Raw genomic sequence first — 20,934 nt, 5'->3', positions numbered from 1 at the left:
TTTTGGTCAAATTACTTGTATATAAAAAAAATAAAAAAGCAATATTTATTAATATATGATCTAGTATGTGTATGTGATCTACCCAACTCAATCTTCAATGTTAGAACTTGACCTAATTAACTACTGAATATATGCATATCTTGTGGCAATTTTTCCATTACACTATTTTTATCATATGTATAAATTATTCCACCATACAATTCTTCTATAAGGGCTTCACTTTAAGTCCTACCGGTGGGGCTCTCAGTATTTTTCGACCCGTGAACAGTTTTCGAACACGGTCATAAAAAAAATATTGTGTCAAAAACTATTCACGGATTGAGAAAACTGAGAGTCCCACCGATATGACTTAAAGTGAAGGCCTTATTAGAGAATTCTCATATATATATATATATATATATATAAACAATCTATATATTATAATTGAAAGATCTAAAATTTATGATCCTATTCCATTATGAGAGCTAGTGCTCTTTCAAGTATGATATTCTTAAGTCCTAGAAGTGTTTCTTCTTTTCAAAGCATCATTTAAATAAGATATAGATGATTATATAAGCATGCCATGTACTTATAAATACAATCATATTATCATGATATATATATTATATTCTATATGATATATATATGTTCTCTTTAGGGTTAGGGCAAAGCTTCTTTTAAGATGCCTTGCCTTTCAAGAATCGATTAGATCAAACTAGAAGGAAAAAAATCTAAATTATTAGATATACTTATTAAATATGAGCCACACCAACCATATCTTAATTTAATTCTATACCCCACAAGCACTAAACATATATATATATATATATATATATCATTAGATTATTAATGCAACTTTAACAAATAATTGTTGATATCTTTTTTTTACCAAACTATACATTATTTTTTTTCTTCCTCTTAATATAACAAATAATTTTAAGTTAATTTACTTATAGAACATTGAAGTGGGTTTTTACCAAAATCTCTCAATAATAAAACATATTCAAAATAATAATGTTAATAAATCAAAATTAATTTGCCATCATTTCTGACTCTAAGACCGCATGTTGTGCAGGATTCCATGGATTATATAGTACTAATAATATATATTATATTTTCTCAAAAAAAAAATTATATATAAAAACAAAACAAACAAAAAATAAACAAATTTTGAATTTACTATATATAGAGGACTCTTATTTTGACCCCCAATTGTTAAGGTAGCAGGAAGCCATATAATAAAAACAAAATTTATTAAATAAATATATTTATAGAGAACGACTACAATGCATCATTTTTTTGTAACATCAGTGCATCTTTTTCTATTTTCATCACCTAGATAGATATAATCCAAAAAAAATTTATATGACGGTGTACATTGTAGGTATTTAGAATATCCTGCAAATTTTTAAGAAATTCTAAATAGTTTACGAAGTCGAAAACAAAGTTCAAACTGTCAAATTTTACATGCGTACACAAAAAAATAGGCACACGTGCAACAGACAGTTTAGACTCTGTTTCGGTACCATAATTTATTTGGAATTTCTTGAAAATTTGTAGGATGTTCTAGATAGTTATAATGTACATCATCATATAAAAAAATTTGGGATTATAACTATTCATGTGCCGAAATAGAAAAAGTACACATCAGTATTGCAAAAAAAAAATGTGCTGTAGTCGCTCATAATATTTATATTTATATGTATAAATAGAATAAATAGACTATATATACATTATATAGTTACAAATTTTTTCATTTCATTCAAAGAAATATCAATGTCAACGTCCAAAGACAGTGGTCGGTGATTCCACTGTTTCAGTGATTAAACATAAAATAATATTTATTAATAGATTCAGGTTTTATAATATTAATTTTCAATCATTATTATTAAAGAGAAAAATAGAGAAAAACACCAACATGGTTACACACACTTACATGGACTAAAAATTTAAAGAAATTGAAAATAAATAAATAAATAAATAAAAATTGTCAGGAATGTCAAGCTGGGACATATGGGTAGTTTTGCTGTATTGCAGTGTGTAATAAGAAAGAGCCAAAATTTAAGTTTGAAACTTAGTTTTTGTGATTCTAAATTTGACATATTTTTGTGTTTGTTTGTGTCACAGCACACAATTTTGGATCAATTTTTTGTCATTCTCAAGCTGTACTATTATTAAAATCAGTCTTTCTAGTGTCTAATACTTGTCAAATTTGAACCTACTTTCTCACCTACTTCCCATAAAAATAAACATAATAATAAATTGACCATAATTTACAAAAGAGATAGCACTTTATGATTTTTTTTAAATAAAATAAATATAGTGGATAATGAATGATTAATTTTTTAGATGAAAAAGATGGCATTTTCACAAACTAGTATGTTCTAGAAAATTCTAAGTATGTCTTTGGCTCTATGTTTAGTGTATCAATCAAGAGTGTTAATGTATTATGATAAATGTATGATTATCATAAGTAGCAAGACTCATACTGATCCCTTTTTTATGTTTTGTAAAAAATAATGCATATTATTAGACCCAAATCACTCTATAAAGTATATAGTGAGAAAGGGAGCTAGGAAAGGTTAATATTGGTTGTTTGGTTAAAAAAAAAGTTGAATTTTTTAAACATAAAAATGGAAATATTATTTTTATTTTTGTTTCTTTATTTTTATAAAATATAAAAATATGTTTGATAATTATTTTTGTTTTTAAAAACAAAAAAGAATAAATGCGTTTGATAACATTTATTTTTATTTTTTTGTTTAACAATATAAAATGAGGTGTTGATTTGAAGAAGAAAAAAAGAAACGAAAAAAGTCGAAAACAATTTTAAAAAAATTTAAAAATGAAAAAATGTTATTTTCAAAATTTAATAAATTTTAATTAAAATTTTAAAAAATAATAAATAAAAATAGAGTTTCCAGACATTGTTTTATGTTTAATTGTCAAATTTTTAATTAATTAAATAAAAAACTATTTTTTTAAGTGTTACCAAAATCACCATTAATTTTAGTTTGTTAAAAAGCGTTTTATTATAATTTTATTTTTATTTTGGGTTAAAAATAATATATATTTTAGTTTAATATATTAATATAAAGGGAAAAAAAATAAAGATTACTACCTCTAAACTAAATTGAAAGCCTGGCTTTAATGTCAATAAGAGAATCTTTAATGTCAATAGTGAATGCATAAATTTTGTTTGGAAGAACAATTTTTAAAAAAAAAAGTAGAATCATACATATTAAAATTTATATAAAAAAAGTATGTATTGAAAAAAAATCAAGAGAATCTGTCTCTTGTCTCCAAATAAGTCCACTAGGGTTGAGTCACAATTTAGTCTAATGTTAAAATTTAAAATATTAGGTGAATATCCCAAATTCCTTCATGGTGATTTTCACCATTCCAATGGTCCAATAGAGATTTATTATCTTTGTCCAAGATCCATATCTTTCAAAAAGAGTGACTATTATGTCAAATATTTAATTATTAGGGAATTGATATTTCTTATATAAAAGAATAAAATATTTTATTTATTTCTAGTATATTTTGATTACTAAAATGTATTTTTAATTTAATTTTACTTTATTAGGATTATGTGTTCATAGTAGAGCCCTTAATAATTTATAAACAAAATGCATCATCTTTTTAATCAATATATATTAGAAGAATTCAGTTTGATGATGTAGGATTTTAATTAATTAGTTATTGAAATCTAAATGTCAACTTAGTTTTTGTGTAAGAAGAGAATAGACTGAGAAGTGTGAAACTATAAAAAAAAAAAAAAAAAAAAACAGAATTGGAACTTTGAAATGGAATGAACAATGACTGAGCTAGGGCAAGGCCTAATCTTTTTTTTCTCTCTATATCTTTGTAGAATGTATTCTTAGAAGAAAAAAATTATAAATATTTGTAAAAAATGTATGTTGGCTCTTTTTAAAATTAAAGAAAAAATTATTTATTTATATACATCAAAGACTTCTCGATATATATATATATTAATTAGTATCATCTTCAAAAATTTTGACTTTTCTATATTTTAATATGTAAATTTATAGGTATCTACATACAAGAAGATTTAATTTTACTTAATTTTCTATTTTTAAGTTTTGGAATCAAAAGAACAAGATTAATGCAAGCATAGCTAGAGCAAAGAATGGGTGAAATTATTGTGAAGCAGTTTTTCTTTTTTCTTTTTTAAATACAAATATCTATGTTTGAGTTTTTTTCTTCTATATAATACTTTTATGGTGGTGGATTCAAAAAATTATATTGGGCTAACCTAACTATTACGAAAAGCCTACTTTATATTGTTGTAAATCAATGATTAAGAAGACGCAAAAATTATAAAGATGAATAATCTTTATCGATCTCATAAAAAAATGCCTTAAGCGAGATAAGGTGTGTTTGGAAAGTCACTCAGTTTTGGAATTAGGTATAATTCGGAATAATTACTCAATTTTGCATGTTTGTCTCACACTACAAAAAAAAGGTTCTATACCGAGAACATTATACCGACAACATGTCCTCGGTATAGACATTTCATATGCGCGGGACATTTTCGCGGTTTTGAATAGGTTTAGTTGCTATACCGAGAACCTATACCGAGAACATGTTCTCGGTAGAGGGTTTATAAATATACCCCACAGCCGCGAAGCCCCTTCCTCTCTGGTTTCTCTCGGTTTTCTCCGAGCCGTCCGCCTCCCTCCGCCATTTTCCTCCCAAAAAGCTCGGCTTTAAGCCTCAAAATTGCCAAGGGTGAAGGGATTTCTGTGTATTTGTTGAAGGTATGGTTTATTTATTCATTTTATATATATATATATTTATGAAATTGTATAATGATATTTTGTAGTTTTTGTTTGAAGGTTGGATATTCGGTTTTTGTTGGACTAAAGAGATTGCTAGCAAGATATTGAAGGCATTGGTAAGTTTTTTTTTAATTTTTCTGTATTTTTTTAATTTTTTTTTCAATTTTTGAATAATTTATGTTTTTTTATATAAATAATATAATTTTAATTTTAATAAAAATCTGAAATTATTATATTAGATAGAATGTATTTATTTTTAGGTTTTCAAAATAAGTATTAGTAAAAATGATATTAGGAATTAGAAAATTGTTAGATGAGTAATTAGTATTTTTTTTTAAATAAATTCTATGTTGTTTTGGTGAATTTTATGTGTATTAAACATATTAGTAAATATATTAAATATTTGAGTGTTAATTTGAAAATTTTGGTGGTAATGTTAGTATGTTGTTGTTGTCAATTTTTTTTTTTTTTTGTTATGTTAGTAGTAAAAATTCAAATTTTATGAATATTGATGATTAATTTGTTGTTGTTAATTTTTAGTAGAATTTTAATATTTTGGTTAGAAAATTGAATAATTAATAAAATTCAGACTAATAATTATAAATTATATAGTCGTTTAAAATGTATTTGTAATGCTCTCTGCATGATCTGGGTCTGGATATTTTTTATGTCTTATTTGCAGGATTTTAAATTTTGGGATAGATGAAAATATAGTCGTTATGCTGCCGAATTTTTTATAGAATTGTAAAATTTAGAGATATTGTGAATATTAGTAGAAGTACTCAATAAAATTTCTAATTTAATAAATAGTGAATTGATAAGTAAAATAATATATTTTAAAATTAAGATTAAAAAAAATTAACATTAACATTATGCAACTAAATTTTAATAAAAATAAACATTAATTAAATAATTTAAGTAATAATTAAATCCTAAAATAAATAAATAAATTTTAAACAAATCTTAGAAATTTTGTTTAAATTAATAAAACTATTCAATAAAGCATAAGTAAAATATGTAATTTAATAAATACTAAATTAATATGTAAAAAATAATATTTGTTAGTTCTGATTAAATAAAATTAACAAATATATTATTAGAAAACCATTATTAAAATTAAAAAAATTAAATTTAATATTTGTTAGTTTTAATCATTATTAAAATTAAAATTAAAAAAATATGTTTTTAATAATATTTGTTAGTTGTTTTTAATTTTTTTTCAATTTTTGAGTAATTTATGTTTTTTTATATAAATAATATATTTTAAAATTAAGATTAAAAAAAATTAACATTAACATTATGCAACTAAATTTTAATAAAAATAAACATTAATTAAATAATTTAAGTAATAATTAAATCCTAAAGTAAATAAATAAATTTTGAACAAATCTTAGAAATTTTGTTTTAATTAATAAAACAATTCAATAAAGCATAAGTAAAATATGTAATTTAATAAATACCAAATTAATATGTCAAATTTAAATAATTTTAATAATATTTACACTAAAATATATTATAGCTAGATATCATAAAACAACATAATTAACTTCAAAGAGCATAAGACATTAAAAAAAACATATTTAATTTTATTTGTTTTTTTCTTTGGTAATAAGAAATTGTTACCAAAGATATAATAGTGTTATTATCACCTAGTGATAATATTATATTTTTTTAGTGTTCATCACAAGAAGCCTTAGACCCGTTTAGAGAGGGTGAGTCATTGAAGACTTTTACATTTGCCTCTCTCTGAATTAGGACACACACGTGGATTAATTTGACCGTCAGATATCCCAGCTGATTGTGAACGAGGTAATACTTTACACATTGATATACTCCTTAAAATTTAACAATTAATCCATATTAATTTTAAAATATTGAATTTGCATACAATAGCGCCTCCAAATAAACGTGGACGCCATAAAGGATTGAACACGCGGGAAAAGAGGGAATAGTTGGGGCGTCCTCTCCCTCTCGAGTGGGATGTGCGGGGGAGAACATATAAAGAGATCGGAGAGTACAGCTCAAATTTCTCAAGAGAGCTCGGATTACTTGTTCGACAGTACACAGATCCGGACTGTCCTCAATGGTCAAAAGTACCATATGCCTCGAAAGAAAGAATACTTGCACATTTGGAAGTAAGTAGTTTATGTATTTTCCGACGCCCAGAAATTACGGTATTAATTTCTTGCTAAAATTAACTATCTTAATTAAATATATTACTAACGATAACTTTTTGCAGAAACGTTCTGTGGTCAACAAGGAAAATAGAAGGAAACTGAAAGAGCTTAGCTATGGAGGCTCTCAGTCAATCCCAGCCCTACGCTATAAAAAGGTTAGTTAATTAATTATTTTTTAGTTTATTTTTCTTATTTACGTTTAATTATTAATTTTATAAAAATATATGTACGTGACAGCGCAATTTAGAGACTGGGCAACTTGAGTCCATCCCGGATAGCTGGATGGATACTCACCATAAATCAGGCACAGGGAGGGTGACAGAGATAGCCAAAAATACTTGGGTACGTTAAGTTTTTTTAAACATTTTTCAAATTTTTAATTGTTTCAAAATTTTAATTACATTATACATTGTATCACAGGAGGAATTGCGTGCATACCGCGACACACAGCAGACACAGGCAACTGATACTGAGAGTTCCACACCAGTTTCGAGTGCGCCTGAAGATGAAGACATATCTTTGGTACAAACTGTCTTCGCAAAACGACGGGGCCACCAGAAAGGATATGGACGTATCCTTAACATAAGGGGCCGAACTCCATTTGATTTTCGTCCTTCACAAACTAGAAATGAAGAGTTGTCTGAGATGAGAGAGCGTCTTCGATAGTTAGAGGAGCATGTCCGGACTCATTGTATCACCCCGAGATTTCAATGTGCCCCACCACCACCCGATGATCCCGATGTTGGAGCACCGACTCAGTAGGACTTATGTATGAATTTTATTACAATTGACTATTACATTATCATGTTTAAGACAATTCTTTATTTTGATTCAGCGAACATACTCTTATGTTTTTATTTATATGTTTAATATAAGTGTTTTAATTTTATTCTATTTTTTTATATTTAATTCAAAATAAATAAATAAATAAATAAGGGAATAACAAATATAAAAAAAAATTGGGGAAAAGTCTATACCGAGGAGATTGTCCTCGGTATATACCACTAAGATGTCGGTATATACCAGTACGATGACAAATTGGGGATGGTTGTACCGAGGACTTTTGTCACTTTCTACCGAGGACAATGTCCTCGGTAAAACCTATACCGAGAACATTTTTAATGTCGTCGGTAGAAGTTTTGTTTTACCGACGCGGATGTACCGATAACTTTCTACCGACGACATTGTCTCGGTAAAACCTATACCGAGAACATTTTTAATGTCGTCGGTAGAAGTTTTGTTTTACCGACGCGGATGTACCGATAACTTTCTACCGACGACATTGTCTCGGTAGAGGTTATACCGATGACATTTGGGCTTATACCGAGGACATTTGTTCTCGGTATAGGCCCTGTTTTTTGTAGTGTCACTATGTAATTATAAGCAATTAAAGAGTCTCAATTACACTCTTCAATTCTCATAGCTATTAGATGTAATTACATTATGTAATTACTAACTACTATCAATTTTATAACGTATTTATTACATAATATTATTTTTCTATGTAATTACTACATGTTTTGTCAAACATAACAATAAAATTCATAAGTAATTATCACATGACATCCAAACACACCTTGTATTCTAAAATATAGGGTAATTACTCATATATATAATTATTATCCTAGTAATTACACAATTGTTTCCAAACACACCCAAATATTGCTCTACATGGTATGTAATATGTATAAAGTGGTTATGTGTATGACTTTTTATAATATAAATATATACTATTGTGGCCTAAAATGAAAAAAAAAAAAGAATTTACTCATTTAGTACTATGTATTTTTGCAAAATATTGTTTTGGTACCCTCTTTTTTCGATAATGCTTATATGGTATCTTGTTTTTTAAAATCATACATATTTGGTACCCTAGACTCATATTTGATAAATAAAATTTTGTCAATATGACCAAAACTGTCATCGGTTATATGTAATTAAGTAATTAAATTTGAAATTGGAACTCATATAATTGAAAGCAGTTTGATTAAATTGACAAAATTATATTAATTAAATTTGAGTTTAAGGTACGAAATATGTACGATTTTAAAATATAAGGTACCAAATGAACATTATTGTAAATAAAGAGTACCAAAACGATACTTTACAAAAACACAGAGTACCAAATGGTTACCTACCAAAAAAAAATTGATATTGTTTATTGACTCTTTTAATACTATAATCAAATATTCAAAAGGGATCGTTACTTAGCTGAACTTTATTTTTCAAATGGCATGCATTGTCCCACAATTTTATACACATTTCCATGCTTTATTTCTTTTTAATTTAATGATCAATATTATATAAGTTTTAACTAATAATATATTTAAGAAATTTGACAAAGAGTGATCACATTCTATAATTGGAATAACTAATATCAAAGTCAAATTATTGTTTGCTTGCTTTAAATATCAGTGACTAAACGTCATTTGATTGAGATATGTTACTCAATATAGCATTATTCAATTTAGAGAAAGGCAACTAATTAACTGATTATCTCGCTAATATACACATTGAATCCCTTGAAAGAACAAAATTATTATTATCATTCATAAATAGAGCAATACAAAGGTCTATCTTTTTTTTTAATAAATAATATAGGTAACGATGCATGTGAAGCATTATAATTACTAGGGTTTATACATTTTTGGATCCTGTGTTTTGTTCCATTATATGTTTGAATGCTGTATTCTGTCAAATTATTTTTTGGACCCTATATTTTGTAAAATAGTTAAAATAAAACCTTAAATTCAATTTTGATGAAGAAAAAATTGAATATAACAACATAGTTTTTAAGCAGAATGATTTTATTTTTCTTCTGAATTGTTAGTTTGGTAAATTATTTGTGATTTTAGTTGAGAAAACATCGACCAAAATCAGGTTTAGGGTTCTATTTTAACCATTTTATAAAATACAGGGTCTAAAAAGTAATTTGTCAAAATACAGAGTCCAAATAAGTAAAGGAAAAAAATACAAGGTCCAAAAAAGTATAAACTAATTTTTAAATGTATATATTTTTAGAAGAAATAATTTATAAAACATATTGTTCTAAATACTTTGGAAATTAACCAACTCTTTACCACCTTGAAACGGCATTAAGAGGACCCTCATACCTTCATACTAACTAGGAGCCATACAAAAAAAAAGGGTCATTTTCATTGGGTTTATATATATATATATATGAAAATAGAAATTATACTGTTAATTATAAAATTAGTGGACAAGATTATCTAGGCTGAGTCCAACAACAAACATGCTACTTCTAATTGGAAGAAATAATCATCACTATATATATAGGGTACTTTTAAAAGATATGCACCAGTGCATACTTTCTGTGTTTTCGGCTTGTGAATAGTTTTCAGTGCGATTTTTTTAAAATCGTGTTTATTGTAGTTATTTAGAATATTCTGAAAATTTTCAATAAATCTCGAATAATTTACAGTGCCGAAAACTAGGTTCAAACAAGTTTATTGCACGCAATACTAATTTTTTTTATGCGCGTAGAAAACATTCTGTTTGAACTTAGTTTTTTGCATTGTAAATTATTCGAAATTTCTAAAAATTTACAGAATGCATTAAATAGATACAATATACACGGTCATAAAAAGAAATCACAGTAACAACTATTCACGAGCCTGAAAACACACAAAAATATACATCGGTTCATACCATAATTATCCTATATATAAATTTAGTATGAGTTTGAGGTGTGAGAATTGAGTTGAGGATATATGTGACATTGTTTTCACCAATAATATATCAATAAACAAATGTGTCATTGTCAATCACAAATTAGTATGCAATTGCAATGAGTGTGAGTGTGGTCACACCTAGTATATAGTGGACATCTTTTTTATTTTTTAAATTATTAAATAAAACAAAAGAAAAAAAAAAGAAATCTTTGTGAGATAAAGACCTAGCATCCACCAAGTAAAATGGTTGCATTGCACCCACTAGTCTATGCCTATAAATGACTATGAGTTTTTAGCATAGCTTTTGGTTGTGCAATGTGCATTTATAAATAGGCCAAAAAGCCCTAAATTCTCATAACACAAAACAGTTTTGTCTTTAACTTTTTGTGTTCTCTTTCTCTCTTGTCACACTAGTAATTACTACTGTTTGTTTTTGTGTTCCATTTATTTCACCGACAAATCCACAAAAATCAAGAAAAGTGCAAAACGACATCGTTTTGGAATCAACCTATGAAGATTTGATTGTGGGTTGGGACAGACATAAAGTAAGTACCATAATGGTTATATTCTTCTTAGGCCAACTTACTTTGGGCTGTGTTGGATCCGTACCCAGTAAATCTTTCTCTGACACAACTATAGTGATAGTTAGATCTTTGATTACATTTGTGCTTTTCCAACTTTTTTTTTTGTTTGTAGAATTCATCACAAGTTACTATCAATTAGGTCAATGATATCTCAATGCATTACATATCTACATAACAACTCAATGAAATATCTCTTTTTTATTTACAACATTAATTCTTATCACGAAAATTACTCTTATCGACTCTACGATTTTCGTTTTAAGTTTGATCTTGATCTCCAATGTTAGTAGTACATTTTCAGTATAACTTTGAGATAATGAGTATCGAACAATTTCAGTTTCAGGATAAGAGGGACAAGAACATTAACACCGCCTACTCGACCGACCAGCAACAATACCTAAAATAATAAGGGGACAATATATAGAGTAATGATATATGCCATAAAATATGCACACAAACATTACATACAGTGATGTGTCACTGTTTTTTAAACCAGTGGATGTCAGTTTTAATAAATGTGATTGGCTAGGCTAAACTGCCTCATCACAGTGTATAATATTTAGGTGTATATTTTGAATGTACATATCATTACTCCAATATATATGTACAAATATATTTATACATATATATGCAAGTGAGAGGTTTAGAACCCTAACTTTGAGTTACCAACCCAAGGCTCCTACCACCCCATCTAAGCGTGGTGGCATGAGCTTCTCAAACTTTGTACACACCACACACATTTACTGATCATGTATATTGTTTAAGTAATTGTATGTCCACACAAAATTTGCATTAAAATATTACACTCATTTATGTAACGAGTTTTTTTTTAACTAATTGCACTTAATTAAGACGGTCCTATTAAATAAAAAAAATCTTTACACGTAATTGTATGTAATATTTTTGTTGATTGATTTTTTAGCCAACTTGCACAGAGCAATAAATGAAGTGTTGTTTTCTGTGTAAAATCTAAAATGGAATCTCTATTGTGAATAGTGAACCGAAAAAAGGGAAACAAATGTGGTAATAAATGAAAAAGTCAAGGACATATAGTGGTCCGGCTCAAAAAAGATGACCTACGTCCATTTTAGCCAATAATATTTGTGATGAACTTTGAACCCTCAAGAACAAGTGCAGTTGCAGTAATGGAGAGTAGGAGCTCTCTTAGAAAATGAACAGTTTCTGACTTGTTTTTCTGACTTCGACCCTTGTTACATTTTGATTTGCACTTTTACAGTCGCGGAGATGGGAAGAGCTGATGGTGGCAACTTGTTTCCTGATCAGGCTAATTTTCGGTACACTTGGAAGAATGCAGGTTTTTATCTCACCAAAAATGGTAATATGATGTGTCCTATTCATGTAGAGGTTTAAGGAGCACTCTTGTGCAAAAGAAGGCTCGGGTGGCAAGGGCCACCAGTGAGCAACAAGGATCCTTGGCGATCAGCTAGGGCCTCCGCGCGACCAGCTAATGGCGACTAGCTGGGACCTGTGGTATGCAGTCAACTGGCTAGCATAATTAGCTAGAGCCATTGGCTAGGGCACTTTCCTTCGTGGTGAATGGTGGTGACTGTAGCATCTTGCGAATTTGTCTTGACACGTCATTGCTTTGCGGACCACCCCGTGGTAATGCCGAATTTTGGGTATAACAGTTTTGGTGTATATAATTTCCATTGCATAATACCTTTGTTATTATTTATCTTTTCATCTTTTGGTCAAGTAAACTTTGTGACGTATCTTTTATACATAAAAAGTTACATAGTTATAATTTTGTCTCTTTTTGTATTTCTACACACATTAATATGGTTAAAATGAAAAAAAAAATGCTGATTTTACTATCTTATCACTGAAATTAAGATGTTGGATGAAAATTTTGAAAAAGTAAAATTAGAAAAGAGCCTTAAATTTCAGATTGTAGCCTTTGTAACGTATGAATGGGCTTAGGCCCAATGTGATTGTAGTCTTGTACATAGTAAGTTATTAACTTTTTTCTTAATACTCAACGGGCCTCATGGGCCTCAAATTAATACTCACCAATTCATAAAGTGATGGCTTTTCAGATTTTGAAGTGAAAGAAGAAATTAGTGGCTTCCTAGTTGTTAAGATGAAAATTACAATTAATAATTTAACAATTACTCATCAATTCGCTTCGTTGAAATAAGTTCGTTTTATTGATTTTATTTATTGAAAAAAATGGATGAGTTCCAGACCTCGAAAGGTTTGGAAACAGAGAACAAAAACGAAACCTCATTGACTTGTCTGTATACATAGCTCCCTGTGAGCACCATATATATAGAGACCTGTTTGATCAGAATCAAGAAAACATATGCTAAATGGCACAAATATATAACAAGAAACCGGCAAACACTTTGTATAAAGTGAACATAAACATTCCATAGTTCAGCTAATTAATTAAATAATCATGAAACCATAAAACCTAAGAAACTATTAAAGCCGGAAACCAGTCGACACCACGCGAGCAGAGCTTAAAAGTCATCCTCCCTAGAGTTACCACCACGGTAACCGCCACCGCCACCGCCGCCAAAGTTGTTACGAGGCGGGCCAGATCGTTCGGTAGCGTACGTTACACGGATGTTTCTTCCTTGTAAAGCCTGAAAATGATTAAGAATTACAATTTACATATGCGTAATAGACTTGAAGCCAATGCAATAACATTAATCGTGTTCTTACCTGACCGTCCATGGAAGTCAATGCTGAGCTTGCGGAATCATCGCTGGAGAAGCTAACAAAACCAAAACCCCTCGACCGACCAGATTCTCGGTCACATATAACCCTAGCTGCAGACCACAAGCAAGCACAAAATGAAGTCAATATGTTGCTGAAATCAAAACATGCCGATGATAAATGGGGAAAAACAGAGAATAATATGGCAATAGCACATTAAGAGAAGAAAAGAAATGAAAAATCAGAGATAGGAAAGTAGTAGCACAAGGAAGAATGAATTCAATAAACAACTTAGAAACATTTTATGGATCAAGCTCCTACTACTCATGATGTAGCAATGCAAACAGGTAATACTTTTTTAAAGTTGAACATATGCATATAAAAACAGTAATGTTTACAACAGATGTGAACTACATACAGAAGTTTGATTGGAACACAATTTTTTTAAAACAATAGCTTAGAGCTGAGACTTAGTTTTAAGAATAACCTATGCCAAGTCTAGACAAGAACTGACATTCAATGACCAATACCACATAAATTTTTTGGGGCACAAGGCCTTGATTTGAAGAAGCCAAGAACACAAATTAGCAAAATATCTCTACCAAGCAAGGTTTTAAACGAGAATAAACCCAGTAAAAACTAGAAGTGAGCCAGACGGTGGGATTGAGAATAGATTTAATTTGCTCAGCTACCAATGCAGAGCAAATTAGAGCCAAAATGAATTTTAAGCGGCTATCATAGCTCGGCAGAAGAACTGAAAACATTATGCAGTAAATGAAGAATATCTTCCGAGCAAATTAGAACCAAAATGAATTTTAAGCTGCTATCATAGCTCAGCAGAAGAACTGAAAACATTATGCAGTAAATGAAGAATATCTTCCATGCTACACCATAGTTTGTGAGAACTTATAATGAAGAAAGACAACAATGATCACTGTAAAGGACATCATTGAACTCACCTTCAGTAACATCACCAAAGCCAGAAAATGCATCTCTTAGTGATTGGTCATCAGTTCCATATGAAAGACCTAAAAATACCGAGTTCAAAAGAATAAGCATTTAACTAAACAAAATAGAATAAACCCACTTTAGAATGACATTTAACAATGTTCACTAATATACCTCCTACAAAAAGCTTTGATGACATGCAACGAACAGAATTAAGCATAGATGCCATGGGTGACTGTATATTCTGAGAAATGGTTTGCCTAAGGAGGCCACCAAGTTTACCAGAGAAAGCCATTTGTAGTCTTTTGGGTCTACAAAAAGCTGCAAGAATACACAACAAACTTACAACGTTAGAAACTCTGACATCACTAAGAAAAATTTGAAATGTTATCAAAACAATAAATCATCACTAAACAGAGTAGAAGAGCACAAAGACAGGACATCATGAACTATTGTTTTCACTCAAAAAAACCAAAAATTTGGAAAAACCTCTCTTCAAAACTTCTAATCAATCAAATCATGGAAAATCATTTCATGCTTAGAAATCTCATCTCACCCTTTTCATATGTAAATAAAATAGCTTCGTTACCTTAAAATCATCTGAATGTTTTCCTTTGCTAAATTCAATCTCATTACACGAGAATCATATAACAGTAACAACCCACATACAATATATATATATATAACATTTGCTTTTGGATCTATATACACCCAAATATCTCAATGCACTAACATCTCAAATTTGCTTACTTAGAAATGGTACAATACAACAAAACAAAGAAATTTTTTAACCAAAAAAAAAAATCATCAAATAATCTCGAACCATTTCCCAGCAACGGGAGACATAGAATAAATCAACAGAACTAATTCTACAAAAAAAAATGAAAATCATAAACCAGAGAGAGCTAGGGTTTTAGGAGTAGAGTGTACCTCAGTGAAAGGAAGAGGGGTTAAGACCGAAGGAAACGAATGAATACAAACGAAGCGGCTAGGGTTTAACAATATATAGAGCCAACACCCAAAAATATCTCAGGTTATGAGAGACTATAATCTAGTGCGGATGCTTAGTCATGTGACTGATAATTAGTGCTTTGATTGGTTGTACCATTGAGACTCCTTTGCCATTTGACTTTAAATCGAAAGGCAATTTAGGTTCTTAAGTTGAATCAGCGCGTAGGTGATTAAAGCTCTGCTACTTTTATTTTTTCTTTTGTTTTTTGCTTGGTTATCTAAATTAAATAATTTTGACATTTAAATTCGACGATATATCACTTTACACACTCAATTTTTTAAAAATATTTATTTATATTACCCATTTTTTTTAGAAAAACCATAATAGACTTAGGGTATTTTTATGGTGCACATTTTTTTGTTTGCACCCCGTGAATTTATTTTATGATTATGTATATTGTAGTTATTTAGTTATATCCTACAAATTTTTAAAAAATTCTTTATAATTTATAGTACCGAAAACAAAGTTCAAACATGTTGTTGCACAGATGTGCCTTCAACCACCTTCGAGATCCTTCAACGTAATCTCGCTTCTCGACTTCTTTCTTCCGGCCTACCCCCGCTCTCTGAAGGCTTTTCCTTCGCTCTACCGAGCTTACTACAACTCTTTTTCCTCCGTCAGACTCTGTGGAAGCCCTCCCTTCTACCCCGCGGGAGTCCTTGTTCGGATAAAGCCCTAGCCCTTGGCTTGGTACGCTGACTATTTTTTTTATGCGCGTGAAAAACAATATATTTGAACATTGTTTTCGGTACTCTAAATTATTCGGAATTTTCTAAAAATTTACAGAATGCTCTAAATAACTATAATATACACGGTTATAAAAAAAATTGCGCAAAAAACTATTCACGGGATCCAAACAAAAAGAAGTCCACTGGTACACCTCTTTTTGTGAGATGATGGTTCGTGAGTACTAACAACTTATAAAACAAAGTAAAGAGTAACCGAAAAAACTTGGGACAATAGGGTGGTACTAGTCTCAGACACTCCAACGATGCAGTCAATAAGCTTGCAGTGTAAAGAAAAAAAAAATACTCTCTATTTTGATGGAGAAATAAAGAGTTAAGTAAAAAAAAAAAGAAAAAGAAAAAAGCAATAAATAATTACTCTCTATTTTGATGGAATGATTAAGAGTTAATCTAAGCTCCCAAAGTTAAGAATAATAGTGTCTCGAAGCAAATGAGTGAGTATTTGACTTACTAAGATCATTTCTAATTAATGTTGTATATTTTGTGTCAAATTTGACCTAAAATATGTGTTAATGTTACAATTGATCTACTTTTTGTATTTATGCACAAAGTGCAAACTAGTTTAAAAAAAACCAATATAACTATTAATGTTTATTGAAAATATGCGAAACAATTAATTTTTTATCATTAAGAAATTAATTAAAAATTAAAAATCTTTTTCAATTGATAAATCGTATTAATGAGTGACAAATGAGTAATTAAAAAATGTGATATTTATTGTGGATCAAATTTGACTCATACTATATTTTATACCAAATTTGATTTATGTTATATTTTGCATTAAATTTAACACATGCTATATTTTGTACCAAATTTGATACAATTTTTAGCCTGTGTCAAACTTGACACACATTTTAGATCACGATTAGGGTTCCATTATATGGAGATAGGCTAAAATATAGATGTACATCACTTTTTTTATAGCACTGTCTAATGTACTTGTAAGATCCCCCAACTTAGTCCAATGTATGATCTTTATTGGAGATGGAGGAAAGCCCTTGCTTTCTTAGTCATGGCCTCTTAGAGAAATTGTCACTTCTTCACTTTACAAGGGAAGACTCCAACCTTAGGTTTGGGCCTATCGCGTATGGGCTCATGAATGCCTTTAATGGGCTTTACTTGACCTAACTATTTGTTATGGGCCTTGATAGACTCGCTTGGGCATGGGCTCTTGTATTGGGCCTACGTCTTTTTCGGCCACTACCTTATATAATAATGATATTCGAATTGAAATTTTATACCAACCAACCAATGTATCACTGTTTTAAAATTGTTCGTCCAGTTTGAAATAAATTTGATTAGTTAAATAAACTATCAAATGTATTATTTTGGTGCACATATAATTACTCATTTATAAAATGAAAGTTTTTTAAAATATGTCTTTTTGAAAAGGGAATTTACTCACTTGATACCTTATATTTCTACAAAAATATCATTTTGGTACCATCTTTTTTCAATAATATTTGTATGGTACTTTGTATTTTAAAATAATACATATTTGGTACCCTAGACTAAGATTTGATAAATAAAATTTTATCAATATGACCAAATTGCTATCAATTATTTGTAATTAAGTAATTACATTTGAATTTGAAACTCGTATAATTGATATCAGTTTTTAAATCCACAAAATTTTAGAACTCGTATAATTGATATCATTTTTTAAATTCACAAAATTTTATCAATTAAATTTGAATTTAGGGTACTAAATATGTATGATTTCAAAATATATGGTATCAAATGTGTATTATTGTGAACACATTGTTCCAAAATGATACTTTACAAAAACACAAAGTACCAAATGATTATCTACCATTTTAAAAACTAATGTATAAATACATGGCTTCACCATATATGTAAGTTTTGCTTGAATTATTTTGAATTTTAAATATTTTTTTCTTCTGTAATCACGTCATAATAATCAGTTACAATAAAAAAGTTGTAACTGGTTGCAACTATTCCCTGTTTGAGAGTTGTAACTAGTTTCATATCTGCAAATTTTTTGTTGAAAATTGGATTCTTGACTTGTAACCAAATACCATTCTCAAACTGATAAATGTATAACTCGTTCCAGGATTTTGTTTTTCTTTTAGTTCAATATTTATTTTATTTATATAATATTAATTGACGAAAAAAAATCAATACTTATTATAATCCATTAATATACAAAATAATATGAAACTAATTGACTAAAGTGACTTCTTCTATCATTGTTGATATTTTTTTCCTACAATAATTGACTAAAGTGAAATAGTGACATTACTTGTTACCATGGGCTAGAGTGAATTACCATGGGCTAGAGTGAATCTTATTTAATATAACTTAAAAAAAGTCATTCTGGATTTAAAACAAGAACCGAATATAATTTTTTTAAAAAAATTATTTGATTATTAAATAATTATTTATGTAAAAAAAAATTAAAAATATAAAATACACTAAAATGAAAAGCTTGAAAAAAGGTTTAGTAAAATGTTTGAAAAAAATGTTAAGTTAAAACAACAAAATAAAAATTACAAAACTACATTAAAAAATAATACAAATTTATTATGCAAAAAACTATGATATATTTTATAAACTATACATTTACATGGGAAATAAAAAGTCTTATATTTAAAAAACTAAATAAAATTAAAAATTCATAAAAACATTAACAAAGTGAAATTCCCATGTAAATAGCTAAAAGGCAAAAAAAAAATCATATAAATAGTACTCAATTTTAGTTAAACTTAATTTTAACAAGATTATACTTCTTTACAATATTATTTAAAATAATTTTAATAATGTTATTTATACTATTCTAAAATATACGTGTTCCTATTACAATTTAAAAAATGAATATTGATGCAAAAGTTATATAATCGTTTGCAATTAGTGCGTATATTGTCCTAATAAAAAAAATTAGCTGCTAAAATTCTCAATGTTTATATTTAGGAGGGACTGTTGATATTTGATTGTTAAGTTTTACTAGCAATCCACATGCAAATTTGTTATTAGCATAAAATTATTTATAATTTATAAATAAAAAGCATTATTATATTTATAAGAATTATTTAAAAATTAAAGTAAAACATAAAACATATATATTTAAAATATAATAAGAAATTAAACTTGTCTAATTTATTAACAATTTAAAACTAAAATAAAACTCTCTCTTCTTATTTTTCATCCTCTTGGAAATTTGAGATTATTTTTTTATTTTAACTTAAAGTTACTTTTTTCAATAAGTGAATTTAGTTGAATTTTTAATGTAATTAAATTTATTTTATTATGTTTTTCAATTTTTAATTTAATGTTGTAAATTTATTTTGCCTTTTTAATTTATTTTTAAATTATATATAAATTATTTTGGGCCAATAGAATATTGTCATATGAACGACTATAAATTATTTTTAAATTTATACCAAATAAATCAATTAGTAGGTTTAGCTAAGTGTGCATTGAATCAACGTTTAAAGTAGCAAATACAACTAAATGTAATATTAGAGACTTTAACCACCAAAACTTTTGATAGACATATTATAGCCAACATTGCAAAATATTAAAAACTTTTGCCACCAAGTCAAATTAAATGTGTAGCTCCTATGCAGATTTAAAAAAAAAAGAAAAAAAAAAGTGGAATGAATTCTCATTAATTGGTTAAAATGGAACAAAGTCGTACAAGTCAAGTTAAACTCCAAGAGCAACAATAGATATCGCAAGTGAGAAGATCTAAATAGAGGCTAGCCAACCTGATTACAATGACAAAGAACTAAATAACACCATATCTAGACTTTCTAGCATAAACACAAAAAGGTGGGTTGCCTTTTAAACATCTAACAATCAAAATGATGGTAATCTCTAACACCACCCCAAGGTACATGACCTAATCTATTATGAAACAAGCATAAAAAACTAAATAAAATCATAGACAAATATATTAAAACAAAATAGAAACACCACCCCTAGCAACGAGAAATGCCCTATTGGAATCACACCACCCTCGACTCCCAACTCCACACAACATTAAGACTCGAACCACCACCCAAAATAGCGAAGGAGGACTACCGTTCAACTAGCCCTGCCCCGAAAAAGACGATAAAGAGGAGGCCTTGCCCAAGAAAGCCACCCCAAGGAATGACACTTATCGCCTAGAATCAAGCCTCGCCACTGAAGTGTTAGAAATAATATAGTGGAGAAGAACAAAATATATATTAATATATTTAATTGAAGAACATAAATGAAAAACAATGCAATAGAAATAATAAACTAAAGCCGAGGCACGCGAAACACGATTTCCTTAAAGCAAATTTGCCCCCTCTACTTGAATGGT

General features: G+C 28.5%; 1 protein-coding gene across 1 annotated transcript; it reads right to left on the bottom strand.

Moving 5' to 3' along the window:
• Positions 1–13,581: 13,581 nt before the first annotated feature.
• LOC133819830 (glycine-rich RNA-binding protein 4, mitochondrial) lies at positions 13,582–15,950 on the bottom strand. The gene is made up of 5 exons (XM_062253184.1): positions 15,798–15,950; positions 15,042–15,188; positions 14,879–14,947; positions 13,926–14,032; positions 13,582–13,846 (listed from the first exon to the last, which is right to left on the bottom strand). The coding sequence occupies exons 2-5, from the start codon at positions 15,160–15,162 to the stop codon at positions 13,721–13,723; spliced, it is 423 nt and encodes a 140-aa protein (XP_062109168.1). The 5' UTR covers positions 15,163–15,188; positions 15,798–15,950; the 3' UTR covers positions 13,582–13,720.
• Between the last annotated feature and the right edge of the window lie 4,984 nt (positions 15,951–20,934).

Source organism: Humulus lupulus, chromosome 2 (assembly GCF_963169125.1).
Source record: "Humulus lupulus chromosome 2, drHumLupu1.1, whole genome shotgun sequence".
Classification (NCBI taxonomy): Eukaryota; Viridiplantae; Streptophyta; class Magnoliopsida; order Rosales; family Cannabaceae; genus Humulus; species Humulus lupulus.
The sequence above is the reverse complement of the archived record's forward strand: the minus strand, read 5'-3'. Positions and strand labels throughout refer to the sequence as shown.

Coding starts and splice junctions, on each gene's coding strand:
- LOC133819830 (XM_062253184.1), bottom strand. CDS start 15,162: ATGGCTTTCTCTGGTAAACTTGGTGGCCTCCTTAGGCAAACCATTTCT. Junction 14,948..15,041: donor ATCAAAGCTTTTTGTAGGAG/GTATATTAGTGA, acceptor CGGTATTTTTAG/GTCTTTCATATGGAACTGAT. Junction 13,847..13,925: donor TGACTTCCATGGACGGTCAG/GTAAGAACACGA, acceptor AATCATTTTCAG/GCTTTACAAGGAAGAAACAT.